At 46.0% G+C, this 18,612-nt stretch overlaps 1 protein-coding gene across 2 annotated transcripts in view; it reads left to right on the forward strand.

The window, feature by feature from the left end:
* Positions 1-18,612, forward strand: part of MARK4 (microtubule affinity regulating kinase 4) — a 691,585-nt gene that overhangs the window by 427,894 nt on the left and 245,079 nt on the right. For both annotated transcript variants that reach the window (XM_069207758.1, XM_069207757.1), the window contains exon 8: positions 11,068-11,304. In XM_069207758.1, the coding sequence (XP_069063859.1) occupies positions 11,068-11,304 (237 nt within the window). The remainder of the gene's footprint in view (positions 1-11,067; positions 11,305-18,612) is intronic.

An 18,612-nucleotide genomic window follows, 5' to 3' on the forward strand; every position in this document is an offset into this window, starting at 1 on the left:
CTCTGACAAACAGGCCAAAAATGGGGCTAACCATGCTGTAAAGCGGCTACTTTATCACAATAAGCTTGACATCTTGACAACGAATGCCCTCATATTAGTCTCTCCTCATTACCACATAGGTTACAATGCAATCTGTGAAACTTCCAGAATCCCAACTCATGCCCTACATAACTTGTTTTCTTATGGGTACATTTTACGGGCTACACGTTCAGGGCTCTCCATCAGCCTAAGGCTAAACTGCATTTGTGATCCGCCCATGTGACTCATGTAGGGAAACGTGTGACATGTTTGTTAAGCCTGCCCTCACCAGTCTGTATTGCCAGGGCATGGCACTTAAAAGCCATAGTTTGAAAACAGAGCCTGATAGAGACCTGTTTTGATGCACTATTTTTAAAATCCGGCCCACTTATAGCCTTGTCCGTGACTTCATCTATATCAGTATCTGATGGAAAAGCATTATCCAGTAAAATCCCCACACTTTTAATTTGAGATCTTGCAGTCTGGATCTGACAAAATGGAAGCTGGAATAAATAATGCTAAATACTTGCTGATTTTTGCCCTCCGGCCAACCAGATTACCTCAGACTTTCTCCCATCTAATTGCAGGCAGTCATTTACCATCCATGCCCTGATGTCACAAAGGAAGCTGACAAGATTATCATGTCACCTCCACTCCAGTGACTTAACGCAGCTGAGTTTCATCAGCCCGTGACTTGTCTGCTGACAGTAAGCGGTGTTCACTCTTAAGACAGGTTACATTCAGATGCTAAAACTACAATGGAGGGAAGTGGCTCCTGCAGTAATTCATAGCTAGTGTGAGAGGTTTATGAAAGGCAGAGTTCCAGTATGAGGTGTACTCTTTGGTTTAGAAACAAGACAGACCTCTCTTTGGGGCTTCTCTAAGTCCTGCAGGTATGGAAAGTTGTCCAGCCTGCAGTTGATGCTCCTCTGTACCAAAAACGTATTTCTCCCTCAGTTTCTGTTGCATGGCCCAGACAAAGCCCAAGTTTCAGGTCGTTGAGAAATGTAAAGATGTTCAGTTGAATAGGTAGCATTTTGTGACAACCTTCTTAAATGAGTCACTAATAAATGGGAGACCAGCAATAGGTTCACAACCACAGGGAACAAAAAATTGATTGTATAGTATTTATCTAGCGCAAACCTAACTGAAAGACAGTGGACTGCAGTAGAGTCCATGCCAAAGAGACAGACGATGCAAAGCATTTTTTTCCAGCTGCGAAGAGCTTGTCAACTTTTTTAGAGATGTCCAAGCTTTCCTCACTGTAAGAAACAGATAATGAATTGGTAAAATAAAAATCAGCGGTCCCTAGCCAAGTACTGGGTAAAAACTCCAATCACATGCCGAAAAAGGCAGCTTGAAAAGGAAATTCGGTCTCAATACAGCAGACGTTTCTTTATTATCTTCTGGGCCCAAAAGGTTCCCTCGAGTGATAATAAGAGGGGAGGCAGATTTGTCAGACGCTCGGATGTTGTCATGTGTGTTCATAATATTGTTTAAAATGCACTTAAAGAGTATTCCTTGTACTAAGACATGGGGACCTTTTGGATCAATGGTGACATCTAGATGTAGGCTTTTTTGCTTCCAATTAAAATGCAAAGTGTTCCTTGCTCACCTCAAGGATAGGCTTGAGCAACCTACAGGGCCTGAGAATAATGGTCACATGACCTAGGATTGAGCATAATGGATGCACAGTGGGAATACTGCTGTGGACACACTAAAGAAGTGTTAGTGAATTGCAAACACAGACTGACCCGCTACAAGTTCTTGCACAGAATGTACTATAAACCTTCCACCATGACCAACTTTCTTTGGTGGTGATGAGGTAGCGTACACAATGCAACGTGTTTGAGGTTTCATGCCCCAGGAGCAGATTTTGCTTACACTTAGTGTGGGAATGTGCGCAGGTTACTGAATACTGGCACAAGCTATTTTGAATGAGCTGACCAAACTATTGCTGGTGGCGTATATAAAGAACGTCTGGAAGAGAAGTAGGAAATTTGTGGGACTAGCACTGCTGCTGGGAAACAACAGGGTGGCCCTCAATTGGAACAGAGAAGCAGCCCCTGTGACAGATGCGTGGGTAATAGACCTGGTCACATGTAACATGCATACTGAAACATGCACCACATTATTTTCTAGGACTTCGAGACCAAGGGATGCTTGGGATCCCGTAAGGTGATAACTGTCTGAGAAAGATCTAGATCAACAGGCTGCTATGATGGGTTGAAAGGCGGTCAGTGCATGAGAGCAATTTGAACCATATGAAACTGTGGCTGGTGTGGGTCTTTGCCTTGATGGCTGTGTCTAGGGACCGTGTTAACCTGTGTTCCTGACTTGGTGATTGACAGTGTGTAGTGTTTGTATCTACTACAATGACAGGTATTGTACTGGAGTCACTGACAACTTGTTATAAGGTAAAGTTTAAAGAAAGGATTGGCTTCATCATGCCATCGACACTCAATGCAGGATGGATTCCTTATCAGTTGGAATGCAAAGGTAAGGTTTACCCTTCTTTGTAATCCAACACATCTCAAACAGTGCAACAAGCTGCAAAATAGCCATATGTGTCAAATGACACTGGGCGCTAAGGCCCTTCAGTGGTCAATTATGTCATGGTTGTCGGTCCTCTCTTCTCTCCCTTCTATCCTCTAAGCAGAAGGGGCTGCCACCACTGCGTCCTTCCCCACTTATTGTGTACAGCACAGGATTGAGTGTGTTTGATTTTGATCGAAGCACTTTAGAAGGCTTCGGCCAGGTCTCCTGCATTCTAGATCACATGTCCACTTTGTAGTCTTACCTGGTCAGTGGGAGTATGTCATATTCCAATTAGCTTTGATTGGTGTAAATAAGGACAACAACCTTGGTGTTTTTCATTGCAAAAAGCAGTTATGCGTTTCTTCAATTTTTACCCTTATTTGTGCCTTTTGGCTTACTTTGAAGGCCAGGTTGAGTTTGAGGTTTCAATGTTGATTTAGCTATTTTGATGAAGACGCTCTTTGAGTGTCATAATGTTATATTGGTGCTACAGAAGGTGGCTGTTCTAAACACCTTTGATTCATCATGCTGAGCGACTTATCTGTATGTCCCTTCTACAGTGCTTCAAAGAACTAAAGTGGGTCATCCCATGCAAAGAAGACTTTCTCAAATTAGAAGGTCATATGTACTTTCAAATTTTATGGATCAGTTTTCTTTGATAGGAATTATGAAGACAAAACAAATAACTTGTAAAGTAATATAGCCTACAACCCAGAGCCGGCTCAGAGTAATATACATTAACCAACTTCACCTCTTTGTACCCATCCCCTCACCAGAATCATATGCTTCTCAGATGAATGTTGTATGATTCGGAGTATCCTCAAATACTTAGAGCAAGTGAGCTCTCTAAATTCAGTAGAGAGAAATTTAAGAAAAGGAGCACACATCTCTGAAAAGTTCTAGTCATACCCATTAGATCCCATAAGCGACGTAACCTCTGTTTATGCTCTGGAAGTGATAAGATAATTTGAGCAGAGCATAGCACCATTAGTCTGCCTGCCTTTAAGTGTATGAAGCTCGTAGGTCAATTTGGTAGGAAGGCCCGGTATGGTGTATTCTTGAAAGTGTGGGATTTCCAGGCCAGTGAATGCCTGCAAGTCATCAATACTTCTTGCCAATATCCTGTAAGTTTGGGACAATGCCAGAGTAAATGGACAAGTGTGCCTGTGTTGCTCCATTTTCTCCAGCAAAGATCCGGTCTTTGCAGGAGCATTTATGTATTCTATTTGGGGATGTAATCCCAATACATACCTAGTTTTATCATTGTTTCTCTGCTGGCTTTTGAGAGTGCTGACATCTGGCTCTGTGGAATATATCATCTCATTCTTTGTCAACACCTATCACAATTCCCTCTCCCAGCTCTTCTGGCTCATAGTTTTGATCATTGGAGAAGATGTCTGTAGTAAGGAGTAGAGCCACCTCTCCTTTTGTTAGAGGCCTGCTAACAGTTTCTCTTACCTACTTGTTGGATAACCAGTGCCAAACCTGGGCATAGTGTAATTGCTCCCTCTATGGGAGGCCCCAAACAAATTTGAGCTGTTAAAACATATTCAACCCCCCATCCAGAAAGCTCCAACATATTTGCATTCTGCTTGTTGCCACCCTTGAAACTGATTTCCCCCTGCAGCTGGTGTAAGGTCTGGGTTGTCAATGATTGGAGTAAGGAGGGGAAGGTGGTGAGGCCCTTTTTCATTGCCAGTGAATCTCACACCAGTATTGTAGAAGAATAATTGCCCTATGGCCTATGTCGCCTGCTAAGCCAGTGGTGTTTCCAAACATGGACCCCTGCAGTTTGCTGGTCCATTAAGCACCAGTGTTTCTTTTTTTGGTCTCTGGACCACTCTACTGGGGGGCAGAGGAGCAAAGGCCTGTTGTATTGTGCAATGTTAGTTATCCTCAGGGATCCCACTTGTTGATGTTGATTACACAATGTGAGGAGCATACAGAGTTGTTTTTTTTACCTTCCCAAATCAAAAAGTTTGTAGTTAAAGTGTTTGTAGTTTGCCAGGGGAGAGGAGTATGGGGGGGGGAGTGGAATTACAGTGGGAGTGTTTGCAACGTAAACAGTATCCATTTGAGGGCTGTCCTTTTGAAAACAGCGGTGCAACTCAACCAGGATAGTCCCTGCCTCGCCCACCATCTCCAGTCATTCCAGACTTGTCAGAGGAGTTCCCCATAATTACTCCTACCTAAAGCCTATGCAGTACTAGCTGTTTGACTTCCTAGGTTCAGAACATAGTTGGTAGCCCATATGATTGGCTAAATGGAACAGAGAGCCTCCTGCTAGCGAGATGGGGCTGTAAGAGTGAGTATCTGTGACTTCTGTATCTTCAATTTGAAGCTGAAGTTTTCACCAGGTGCCTACATTTCTTCCCTCACTGCTGGTAAGGAGCGTATAGGCTTGCTCAGTGTGCATCACGCCATCGGCGAATAGGCAGATCTTGTGTAAACCTCTCTCAAATTAGATGTCTGTGGTAGAATTATGTCCCCTGACCCTCTGTGCTAGGGGCTGCATATACCGGGCAAACAAGAGTGGAAACAGGGGATATCCGTAGGCACGACCCTCGCTGAATAGTGAAAGGGGCTGAAAGGACTCTAGTACACTCTTAGTTGAGCCTTCTGAGAGGAATATCCACATTGAATACATCGTAGGAACTTGTCCTCAAAACTAAATGTGTGATTAGCATGTGTGGCTGTAAATACAAATTCTCTGCATACTTCTGCCATTTAGTGTGTGGTCCGGAGTGATACAACTTGTTTTTCTTTCAAAAGTTTTTCGAGTCACAAGATCGAGTGATTCTTCCTCTTGGTGATATTGCAAATGTGGTTCGACTCATTACTTGATTGTTTTCTCTTCGCCGTTCGGGTTGGACGTGTGTTCCTCCGCTTTGTCTATCGACTCTCTTCGGTTCATTTTTTCCAATCTTTCCTTTCTCATTCCAGCAGTATTGTTATTATTCACGCTTCTCATATCTTAGCGCTCTCGCCGTTTCGTCGGTTTGGGCACTGACTGACTGCCCTTCGGGATGCCAGCACCCACCTTGAGCCTACCTTCAATGAGGCTCCAGCATCGACGGGAACGGTTCCTTGATGGAACAGACTCCAGTCCTCTTCTGTCCTTTGTGGCACGACAAATTACCGCACAACGACCAACACCTTGTGTGTAACCTCTGTCTCTCTCCAGACAGTCACAAAGCAGAGTGTGACACCTGCAAGTCTTTCCGCTTGAAAAAGACCCTTCAGGATTGATGAGCTTCTCGGCTGGAAATGACCCAGAAGACTCCGGACAACACCCGGGACATCTTTGGAGAGGAACATGCTCAGGAGGAACCTGCGCTGGAGGAGGAAGCCCTTTTCATACAGGACATCTCCAAGTCAGATGTTGAATCCAACATCGAAAGCCAAGAGGTCACCTCTGCCCAGCGCGTGCGTACTGGGGCCCCTGCTGCCCCACACAAATCCTCCAAAAAGAATTCAGTCTATCCTTGAGGTCAGCGGTCCGCCACTGCCATCCAGCCATGGTTGGTATCAAAAAAATGCTTCGGCCGCCCACCCTCTGGCTCAGTGCTAAAAATGGCCACTACGACAAAAGCCACGTCATTAGCTTCGACCTCCATAGCTTTGTAACAAGAGATAATTTCAGTATCGATCTGGACCTCAGGACCGAGTCATCAGCTGCCAGCCTCAACTTTGATGCTGACCAAGCTTCTGAAACTGAAAACTTTGGCGCTGCGGTCTTCCGAGCCAAATACCTAGAAAGCCAGAGACTCGGGCCAGTCTTCTACCAGCCTATCTCCATTTGAGCCGATCCTGGAGAAAATGAATGCTTAACAGCGCAAGCTCCAGATCCAAGAGGGCACAGGTCTTATCATTTCCACCTATTCCTCTCCTGTGCTCCCTAAAAGGTAGCTCTCCTTTCAAGAGGCTTTGGATGCTCCTGCCCCTTCCAAAAGGAAAATAAAGGACAAGGCTACTAGCCGTCCACACCAGCTTTCTGCCCCATCTCCTTCTCCACCTCCACCTCCCTCCTACAATCCCTGATATTGCCTATTTGAGGGAAATACACTCCTCCGGGTTCCCCACAATCATACTCTGGAGGTTTTGGGGAGTCCTCAAGATGATACCGACCCTTGGGATGCCTACAACCCTTATCCCATTCCTTCTAATGACCCTGACTGTTAGCCCCACAGGCCCCTCACCACCAGAAGACACTACCTCTTACCAACAGGTAGTCACTAGAGCAGCTGCGTTTCACAATGTGGAGCTGCACAAAGATCCCATTGAGCAGGATTTCCTGCTCAAAACTTGCCACCACTCACAGGGAGACACAATACCTCTCCATGCTCCCTGGCATGGTTCCGCATGCAGAAGAAATCTTTAAGGAGCCTGTCCACTCTAGGGAAATCATGCCAGGGGAGGACAAAAATTACAAGGCAGCCCCCTCTGACCTAGTCTACATCAGGACACAGGTACCACCAACTCCGTTGTGGCCACATCATTCAGTAACAGGCTAATAGTCAGTCCACCAAGGATTGTCCTTCCCCAGAAAAGGAGAGTAAGAGAATCAATGCCATTCGTAAAAGGTGGTAGCCCAAGCTGCAAACCACTGGCACCTAGCCAACTTTAAAGCCCTTTTGGGCTAGTCCGACTGGGCCTATTGGAATGAGATGGAGGAGCTACTATAGTTCCTTCCTGAGGAGCACCGAAAGAGGGACATCATATTGTTTCTAAGGGTCAGACAATCTCTAACAACTCAGTCAGATGCGCCCTTTATGCCACTGGCCCTGCAGCTTGCGACATAAACACCAGCGTCCTTTTAAGACGGCATGCTTGGCAACGTTGCTCAGGTTTTTATAAAAAGCACCTGTTTGGGCCACAGGTAGGCACTTCTGTAGAAACACTTACACTGGCAAGGCCATGGCTGCCCTTCTGACTAATACACAAAGGGGCTCCTTTCGTCACCCTGGGTTCAGGGGATCATATAAATCTTCAACGACAGAGGTATCTAACTCTCACCATAGACACGTTCAGGTCACCTGCACCAGAAGCTATTATAAGGCTCTTACAGGAGGACCAACAAAACAAAGGGAGGAGATAAAGCACCACCACAAGTGGTTCATCCACCACTGCCAAACAGGGATTATCTCACCTCCTATCATACCACACATGTCAGGGGTGGGGACTCCAACAGTTCTACACCATCTGGAACACCAGCACGATGAACCAATGGGTCCTTGCCATTATTCAGCATGGCTACTGTCTGGAGCTCTTCACCACTCCTCCCAGTATTTCCCCTTGCCCTCAGAGGCTATCTCAAGATCAATTAACCCTTCTCAAAAAAAGAGGTCTAGGCCCCTCTTCTCAAAGGGGCTGTAGAGAACGTTTCCCCACGATATCAAAGTTCAGGAGTACATACCCTTACTACCTGAGTCCCAAAAAGGATGGCTCTCTAATACTGATACTGGACCTCAGGCCTCTAACAAATACATACTTTCAGAACACTTCCACATAGTCACCCTTTAGGCTCTCACCCTGCTTCTACAGCATGGCGACTTTATGACAACTCTAAATCTAAAGGACGCCTATTTTCACATACCAATTTACCCTGCACATTGAAAATACTTAAGATTTGTCATTGTAGGCAAACATCACCAGTTCAGGGTCCTTCCCTTTGGAGTAACTACCGCTCTGAGGGTATTCACAAATTGTTTGTCAGTAGCTGCCGTACACCTAAGAAGGCAGAATGTTCACGTCTTCCCCTACCTCAATGACTGGCTCATCATAGCCAGCACGTTATGCGAGTTCCAATGCCACACTCAGTTGGCAGTGCATCTTCCTCACAATTTGGGCTTCGGTCTCAACATACCCAAATCTCACCTTCAGCCCCTGCAGGTTCAAACTTACGTAGGGGCCAATTAGGGTTGGTGTATCCCAACTCAGCTTGTGTCTGGAAATTACAGACCCTTCTACCTCAGTTTTAAGAGAATCATTTCTACACAGTCAGGAACATTATGCGCCTGTTGGGCATAATACCTTCTTGCATTGCCATATTTCCCATGCCAGACTTCCTGTGCGTCCCCTTCAGCAATGCCTGTCTCTCCAATGGTTTAAGTCACAGGGTCACCTGGAATATCTAGTCTTGTTATACCACCAGACTCACCGTTCTGTGCAGTGGTGGGACACCAACAACCTTCTGAAAGGGCGGCCTTTTCCAGACCCTGTGCCTCCAGTTACATTGACCACAGATGCATCACGGACAGGTTGGGGTGCTCACTTACAAGACAGCGCAAGGTCTCTGGGATTCCAAGCACCAGTCCCTACACATCAACTTCCTAGAGCTTCAGGCGGTATTCTTAGCACTGAAAGTCTTCTTTCCTCACTTGTCTCACAAGGTTGTCTTGGTCCACACAGACAACACGACTGCCATGTATTATTTACAGATACGGGGTGGAATGGTCTTTGCAACTCTCACAGACCATATGGAAGTGGGCGCTTGACCACCATGTTCACCTGTTGGCGGAGTACCTGCCGACTTACATATAGTAAAAGGGAAGATTTGGGCTTGGCAAGTGGGTGCGCTTGCCAGGTCGAAATGGCAGTTTAAAACTGCCCACACAGTCACTGCATTGGCAGGTCTGACTCATGTTTACAGGGCTACTTACTTGGGTGACATAATTAGTGCTGTATCACTTGATTTACAGGCCCTGGGTACACCTGTTTCACTATACTAGGGACTTACTAGTAAATCAGATATGGCAGTCATGGATACACCAATCACCAATACAATTTAGACAGAGAGCTTATGCACTTTAGCATTGGTTAGCAGCTGTAAAGTGCCCAGAGTCCTAAAGCCAAAAAACCTGGTCGGAAAAAAATAGGCGGAAGAAAGCAAAACGTTTGGGTATAACCCCGCAAAAAATCCAGGTCCAACACAGTCCCTTTGCTGGAAGAGCACCTGATGATCCTTATCTCTCACCTGACCTGTCTTGCTCATTTTTTATTACACTGTTGAGAACCACCCCCCACAAAACCCCACACCATCCCCACCCCATTAGCTGGAACCCCCACTGCTCACAAGGTCTTCCAGAGGGAGATGGCACACAGCTCAACTGCTCCAGTGTATTACAGCTGGAGAGGGTTGATAATCAGACCACCCCAACACCCTCCAATCAATCCAGGCCAGGGTCTCACAAGTTGTATTCCAGTAGTAGGCTGACTTTTCTGCTCACAGGCAGCTTAGCCACTGGTCTGTTTTCAGCTCTGGGGCTGAGCTTACACTGTAGCAGCCATCTTACGTGCCTCTGCCACTCCTGTCGCCCTAGGTGAGCAGCACAGTCCAGGGTCAGTCGCAGCAGCCCTCATGTTTCACTGTGGTTTTTTTTTTCCTGTTCCCCGATCAGTTTCTGACTTTTGGGGGTTTTAAGCCGGGCTCAATGTTGTGTTTCTTGGCAAGCACCCGAAAGGAGAGTAGAGAAAACACGTCGTACCCATCCACCATTTTGCCTATACTCCCACTTTCAGAGTTTCCTAACCATAGGCAGCAGACATCCAGGGATTTCATTGCATAGGGGAAGATTGCGATGTTTGGGCACAAGCCTCCACGTCTGTCAGAGGTATGCACGTAGTGTCAGTGCTAAGACAACGTGACTTCTTTTTCATCAGAACAATATGCTACAAGTATGGTGTGGAGTACTAGGCATAAGCCATTCACTGCAGTGCAGATTTGCACTTGTCAGGGCTTACTACACACCATCTTCATCTGAATCAACAGGCTATCCACACCTGCTGCTAACAACAGGATCTTCCATACTTGACAATCTTTCCATGTTTTGATAACCTCCGTATGCATATATAATCAATAAGTCTGAAGGGGCTGTCCCTTCCAAAATGTTGTATCCTTACCTTAGTGAGGAGTGATGTGGTTAATACCTCTGTATTGTGATGATCTCTTCTAAGTCAGAAACAGAAAAAGGTACTAATGAAAGGGCTTGAATTAATAACTATTGGCAATTGATCCAGGTGTTTTCCATTTCATCTTTACTGTGCTTTCTGTGCTTCTATGGACTGGAACCAACAATATGCAAATCATCTTGTTCTCACCAGAAGAAAGGACAGTGTAGTTCAAAGGTGGAGGCCTCGTCCTAAGCGTCGGAGCACAAGACACTACAGACATTTTTCTGCTTTGTTGGCCCCCATCAGTGAGGTTGTAACTTCTTACAGGTGAATTACTTCTATTTATCAAGGGATGTTACATGCTGATGGTTGTAATGATATCTGGGTTGTTTCATTTGAAAGCTGTCTAATACATTTGTGGGCTGGAGTGTATGTTTCATCTGATAGTTGTGGTGACCCTCTACACAATTGCACTAGAGTACTTAAAATCTGGATATATAGGTTTCACTCTGTGAGGGCATACAGGTGACAGACCAGGCAGAGAACATGTTAAAGTGTTATATTTTCAATTAATTTTATATCCCACTTTCTTTTTCCCGCTCTCTTTTAATTCTCAAGGCGGAAAACCTACTTCTGGATGCTGACGCCAATATCAAAATTGCCGACTTTGGCTTCAGTAACGAGTTCACACTGGGGTCGAAGCTGGACACTTTCTGTGGGAGTCCACCATATGCTGCCCCTGAGCTTTTTCAGGGCAAGAAGTATGATGGGCCTGAAGTGGATATCTGGAGCCTGGGCGTCATTCTGTACACACTGGTCAGCGGCTCACTACCCTTCGATGGTCAGAACCTCAAGGTGAGTTTGTATACCTTGGTTGGCTTTCACCAGAGGACATTTGCCACTGATGGTATTTTTTTGTCTGTATCTCCAGAACAGCTCTATCCACTTATAAGTGGGTGCGTTCCCCTCCTAAGATAGAGTTGCCTTCTCATAAGTGGATGTGCCATCTCCTGATCAGGGTGTCTCTCAAAGATATGTAGCCAAGTTGCTGGTTAGGGGCACCCACTCATGCAGAAAGCCCACTAGTTGATCTGTGCTCCCAGTATGGCTGGTCCTCATGTAAGAAAAGGAAGCCTTTCTTCTGTGCGGTTGTGCCCCTCCTTGGACGTAGGCATACTTGCTTAGAGGAGGATATACCCCTAGAAAAATAAGTTTGTTCCCTGAAGGAGAATCGTGATTATCTTTCAGAGGTGAATGTACCCATTCAGGGGTAGGTGCAGTATCTCATGGGTGTGGGGGCCACCATTTAGATGGGGTCTCTTCTTAATAGCAGAGTGCATCCCCTCAGATGGAGATAGATTCCTGCTTTAGTTGCCCACTTTGTGTGCAGAAAACCCAGTTGTTGCTGGATTCACCTTTGCTTGACAGTAGTCTTTCATATTTAAAAGTCTGGTCCACCTAGGTCATGTGATTCTCTCATTGACTGGGAAGGTCCAGATTGGCAGGTCTTCCTGTCATTAAAGGATTTTTCATCTGGATGGTGGGCACCAACCATTCGTGGGCTGCTTTGTTAATTTTTCAGTGTAGTCTATTCAGTGGCAACTGCACCTCTGGTTTCCTGCACAGCTCTCATTTGGCAGTGAGTGGCTATGTATTTTTTTAAATTGCAACTTGCTCCTACTTGTTTGTTGGTTCTCAATGGTGGTTCATAGTACTCCTTGATATTTTTTCATATATATGTATGGGCTTTTTGCAGAACTGAACATTCACATATCATATAATAATAAGTCATTATTTCCTTTTCATCATGCCTTCCTATGGAGTAGCTCTTCAGGGAATCAACTGCAGGTTTCCAGGGTAGTAACAAATATATTATTGACCAGATTCCCTCTGTGTCCCACCGTGTTCACCCCCATCATCAGGACGTATGTAAGAGAAATGGTCAGCATCCATTTGTACAGTATGCATATACTAAGATAACACTAAAACAATACCATAACCAACACAACAATTTAAACAGTGGGTTCCAATTGGGCTGGCATCCAGCACAACTAACGTGAGAGTTCAGGGGACAGGAGCCAGTCCAATCCCCCCAGTTCAATGCACAGGTTTTTAAGATAGGGCTTATGCACACCCGCAGCAACCAGCAGCAGCACAGCCAAGGAGCGGCTAACCTCAGCTATAAGCAACCAGTCACAGCGGCATCCCCTTCCTGAAGGTTCTGCCATATCCCCAAACTTGTACCTACCTAGCCATTCCATTCTCATTCCCGGATTCTGAGCTCACAGAGAGTGAGCGACTCCGCCTCCCAGGTTCTCAAATGCATCCAGCAATTCTGCCCAAAGTGGTGCTGTCGGCCTCCTCTCTACTCCCTGTGACTTTTCTTCTTTGCAGAGTGCCTGGTCCTCTGCCCGGGCTCATTCCCTGACAGCGGCTTCCACTGGGCTAATACTGGGCCAACTGCTGATTTCCATGTCATAGAAATCTGCCTCTTGTCCAACATAAAGGCCAGATCAAGAAAACAATTCCCCACTTTCTTGTGTTTCGGGCGGGGAAGATCCCAGCAAACATACTTCCAAGTTGCATGGCATAATACGGCAGAGCATCTTGTTCAGCCTCTGCACCACCTGAGTCCAGAACTCCCTTACAAGCGCTCGGGCACAGGTCATATGACAAAAATCTGTATCTGCCGGCACACAACAGGGGGGCTGCATTTAGCCTCCCCACATATAGCTTCTTTGGGGTGAGGTGAGGCCTGATGAGGTAGTTAAATTGGATAAATTTGAAACTGGTGTTTCGGGAGACTCTCTGTGGGTAAGCAAACATCTTTGCCCAATCCGGATCTGACACCTCTCTGCCCAACATTCCATTCCTGTTCTGCCTCAGGCTTCTGCAACATCCTGTTAAGGGCACAATACAGCCATTTTACAAGGTATCTACTCTTTTCCAGGGGACAGTAGCAAATTTAAGATGTTATGCGTCCTGGGTTCATCCGCCGCCCCTGCATCCCAGAGTGTCATAAAGGTCCAAACTAATGCCTTATACGTAAGGAAGCGACTGAGGGGCAAACCATACATCTCAGCAAGGACCTACAAGGGCATCAATGTGGAGGCCTTATAACAGTCACTAACCGTTACCAGCCCTCTTTCCATTGAAACCGCCCGCTGCGCCACCGAGAGAAATGTGTGAGCGTCCCCAGCTGTGCCACCAACAACGAAGTGATGTGAACAGGAGCAAGCCATCTCCCCACTTCCCCAGCACTTACTGCAGAAGGCAAGCCAGGAGTGTTTCCCTGATTAGACACAAACCCCAGAGGCCCCAGTTCGGCCAGGTTCGTGCCATCCAGCCCCAGTGTAATCCACTGCAGCTGGGCAGCCAGATAATTTAACTCCAAGATGGGCCACCATAGAATGTCCAGGCACACCCTGTGTCATCGCCATCCCATATAAGATCTCTCAACAACTAATTTAAGTATTGAAACTGTGCGACAGGACCCTAGGTGGGGAGATTGCCAAAATAATGAAGCAACCGGGTTAGCATAATGTTCTTGGCTAACACAATCCATGCTGTAATGGGGAGTCGAAGTGATCACAAAAAAGGCCACAGAACCCCTCAAGAAGCAATCTCCCCCCCCCCCCACGATTGCCCTCCTGCGGATCTGCTAGGGTTTGATAAATTTGAATCCCCAGATAACAGAACGTTGAATGGCCCCAGCTGGTTTTTGGCACAAAAGTGCATGGCCAGCTCAGGCCGGACAGCACTGGGAATACTCTAGTCTTTGCCAAGTTCACCTTAAGCCCAGATACCTCGCCATACTCATGTAGTAACTGCAACATGAATTGAACATCTGTGTCCATGTCAGACATATACAGTAACAGATCATCAGCATATAGTGATATTAAACGTTCAGTACCAGCCACTTGACTACGCCTTCCCTGACCCTGTACTCTGCACAGCTCCACCAACGGCTTGATAGCAAGAGCAAATGAGCGGGGACGGTGGGCACCCCAACACATTACAGGAGTTGGACATAGCCCGGCCCATCTGAGCCCGGGCAGTGGGATTAATATACAGTAGGAGCACTCATGGGCCCCCAACCATGTCCTGACTATAACGTCTTCCAGATAGACCCAACTGATGGTATGAAACACCTATTCCAGGTTAGCAGCTTTCAGACTCACCCAGTCTTCTCCATCTCGTCGAGCAGCAAATAGCACCGAGTACAAGCTGTGCAAATTGAAGGCGGTATTACATTGCGGAAATAAAAACACATTGGTTGGGGTGGACCAATGTTTGCATGTGTGGGAGTATGCACATGACCATAATTTTGCTTAAGATCTTAAAATCCTTGTTCAGCATGGACAACGGCTGGTACACCGTGGTGTATACGCCCAGTGTGGCCGTCTTTGGGAGGGAAATAACCAGCGCATCCCTGGTGGTAGCTGGAAGTTCACGCTTTTCCAATGCTTTGTAATCCATGTCTGCTAACTGTGGGGCCAGCAATACAGGGAACAAGGAATAAAATTCTGCCGGTAGGCCAACAAGTCCCATCATCTTCCCAAGTGTCATATCTTGCATGGCACTCTTAATTTCCTGGGGTGTAATGGGACCCCCCAGCTCCTCTGTAGCACCTACAGGCTTTGCAGTGTCTGGGGGCCAGGAAAGCTTCAGTAACCTCCCTGGACCCCTCAGAGCGTCTCCCTTATAATCCAGTTTAGTACTCGTGGAAGGCTTCAATAATATCCTCCTAGGGGTACACCTGCCTCCCATCCGACCAGGTCAAGTACGTAATTGGCATCCTTTGAATCTCAGCTTGTACCAACCAGGCATACAATCTGCCCACCTCACCCTCACTGCCATTTCCCTGCTATCATAGTCCTTACAGTTATGGCATCACTGTCTCCCCAGGATGAGGTTCTAAGGCTCCCTGGCTTCTGCCAACTGCATTTCTGAGGCAAGGTCAGTGCCTGCATGATTGTCATGCCCATGCATGGTTCCATCCAGTGACGCCAGTTCCCAATCAAGGTCCCTCCGGAATCCCACTGTCTTGTCCATGCAGTATCCTGTAATGACCACTGTAAAGGCCTCCCATTCAGCAAGACAATGAGAGGTTGTTTCCGTATTATGGTCAAAATAGTATGAGATGGCCTCCCGAAGGCTCTCTCAGTAAGCATCATCCTCCAGGGCACTGGGGCAGAGGCACCTCATGGGGATCGCCAGCTGAAGCGCCCCCTGGCACAGTTCCATCAGGAGAGGGCTATAATCTGAGATACTGCAACCAAGATATTCGGTGTGATGGACAAAGTGGTACAGAGCACAGAAACATGTCTAGTCAGCCATGATGGGCGTACAGAGCACAATAAAAGGAGTAACGCCTTTCTACACTGTGCTGGGGTATTCATAGATCTCCAGACCACCAACTGGTCACCCAGTCCTGAAACTCCTTTGCAATCCTTTGTGCTGGTGCCCCTGGGAGCCGCGGGGTAGACCAATCAAGGGCAGTATCTAGCACGCAGTTAAAGCCCCCCCCCAATAATCACATTCTTTCCATGGAGCAAGTCTAGCTGCACCGTCAAGCAGGTCAAAAACAGCAGCTGATCTTGGTAAGATGCTTACATGCACCCAGATGTCGAAGGTTTACTATCTAACGTCCCTTCCACTAAAACATATCTGCGATCTCAGTCTACCCGAACCTGCATGGCCTCAAAAGGGATGCCTGCCCTAACCCAGATAAGGGCGCCCAGAGTGTAGGCAGAATAACCCATGGTGTACACTTGTCACCTCCAGTGCATCAGAAGTCTCTGCACTTCAACAGATGTAAGGTGTGTCTCCAGCAAAAGAGCTATATGTACCACTCTGCTTTTCAGAAACATATAATTCTTGTGCCATCAGGTCGTTGACCCTGCAAACGTGCCTGGTCCTTAATAAGTAAAATTACAAAGTGACGCAGCCGATGAACCTTTTGGATTGCATGGAGTATCCTAATCACGTAGTGACTAGTGACATCAATAATCAATGTAATCAATCAGTAACCACTAAGAGAATCATTACTCAATAGTCAATTATAACCAACATTTCATGAATAACCACGACTCGATAAAACATTTAACAATTTTTATTTCCCTATCAATTACAATTCTAATACATTTGGTTAACTCAAACTTTATTTAATCAGCTCAGAATTAGTTTATTAGCGACCACAAATAGCACAGTCTAATCAGAACTTGAGAAAACATGTGATCAAAAGTTTCAGCGTAAGCCAGCAAAGCTGAATATACCAACATTAATAGCAGAGTTCAGCAATCAGTTTGCCAATCATTTGTCACTGTCAACGTCACCCAGAAGGAAACCTACCTAACCCAGATTAGCATTAGCATGTGGGACTTCATGCAAAATAATTTAGGAAAAATGAATTTGGAAAAACATCTAGCTAGAAGAAAACTATAAAACAGCCCATTTGGTACCTAGAAGGAAAGGCACAAAGTTAATCAGTCACATTGTCATAGCTACCTATCCACGAAATGGATCAGCAACAAAGTCAATCTTCGTCTTCAGGTCATCAGTAGATCAGCAACGCATCAGGCTCTAAAGAGCATGAGCCCAAATGACAGAATCTCGAACCGCGTCTTCTGACGTCATCAATTCTCCCCATGCCATCTGAGGTTTTAGCCCCTTTCAGTCCATCCCCCTAATTCCTAATTGGTCAATCAGTTCTCCATATGTGACGTTACCCAATATTTTTTATTCTACATATCTATGAGTTCTAAGTTTTCATCTTTCTCAGTTCATGGATTGGTCCACTGTACGATGTGTTTATCATCTGGCTCTTCAGATATTGAAAATGTTGCATGTTCCTCTTCAGTCAGTGCTCTTATTGTTCAAGTCCTGGGAAAGGACATCCAGCCTACTCTACACATAATTGTATCAAATTGACTTCATCATCTCCTGTCCGTCGGTACATTGCAGAAAATTCTAGCTAAGTACATGGTTCATGGTCAGTTCATAGGCACCAGTAACTTCTACATCGTGCGTTTATTAATTCTGCTTCTGTATGAGGCATGGCAAGTAGGCCACGACTTCAGCTAAGTTAGCTTCTACGATATAATGTAAAACATAGGTTATACATCTCAGTATGGCACATTACTACATTATTATTACACATTTTCATTATTTCCCACATTTTTAATCATTTTAGTATAAATTTGTATAAGTGGCTACCACTCCTCGTGGGCACATATTCAAACGTGCACAATATTTTCTCTACAATTAATTTCTCTACAAACTTTTTGTTAATCAAAATACATAAACTTTCATTAATAATTTATAATTAGCATATCTGCTTCAACAACCCCATGCCCCTGATGTTCCAAGTCAGCAGTTTAATCTTAGCGTGCATCGTACCCATAGTGTAAACCATGTGATGGCCCTCCTCCCCCGCCTCTACTCCTCCCATATGTCTCAGGAGGAACTCGAACAACAAATAAACAAACCCCAGCTCCCCAACTCCAGAGCATCATAGTAACGGCCAGTCACCCAAACTTGGACATGATGAAAAACGTGCTTATCGTGATACCGTTATCCACTGATCACTGGATAGGGATGTGTTTGGAGGCGTGTATACCTCACAGGCAGAGCTCGTCAACACCTGCTCTGATCTAACAACTGCACACCTGGCCAGCCGCATCACCCACTCACCAGAAACAAAGCGAAGAGAGCAGAATTAAACCCCCAGAGCCATCCTTTCACCACAGCCCCAAAGGCCCTGGGTATCTATATTATAGACAGGTCCCTGCAGGTACAACAATAATGCAGAGTCCTTAGAGGAAAGGGGCCACAACAGGGAAGATCCCCTTACATTCACACAGCAGGTCACACAGTCCACATAGGGCATGTGCACCATGCATCCACTCCACACTACCCTTCCCTGTGTTTCAACCTTACCGAGATGCAGTCTGGTACACCTCGTCTTGTACCCTCCGCCCGGTATCGATCCAGCCTCTCTCAGGCATCCACAGGTTTCAGGTAGATGTGTGCATTCCCGTCCAGCAGAACCCGCAACTTAGCAGGGAACAAGAGGGACTAACTGAGGGTCACTTCCCTGAATTCTCTTTTAACCTCAATGAAGGAAGCTCTTTTAACCTACACTTCCTCAGTAAAGTCCTG

Source organism: Pleurodeles waltl, chromosome 9 (genome assembly GCF_031143425.1).
Source record: "Pleurodeles waltl isolate 20211129_DDA chromosome 9, aPleWal1.hap1.20221129, whole genome shotgun sequence".
Taxonomy (NCBI): Eukaryota; Metazoa; Chordata; class Amphibia; order Caudata; family Salamandridae; genus Pleurodeles; species Pleurodeles waltl.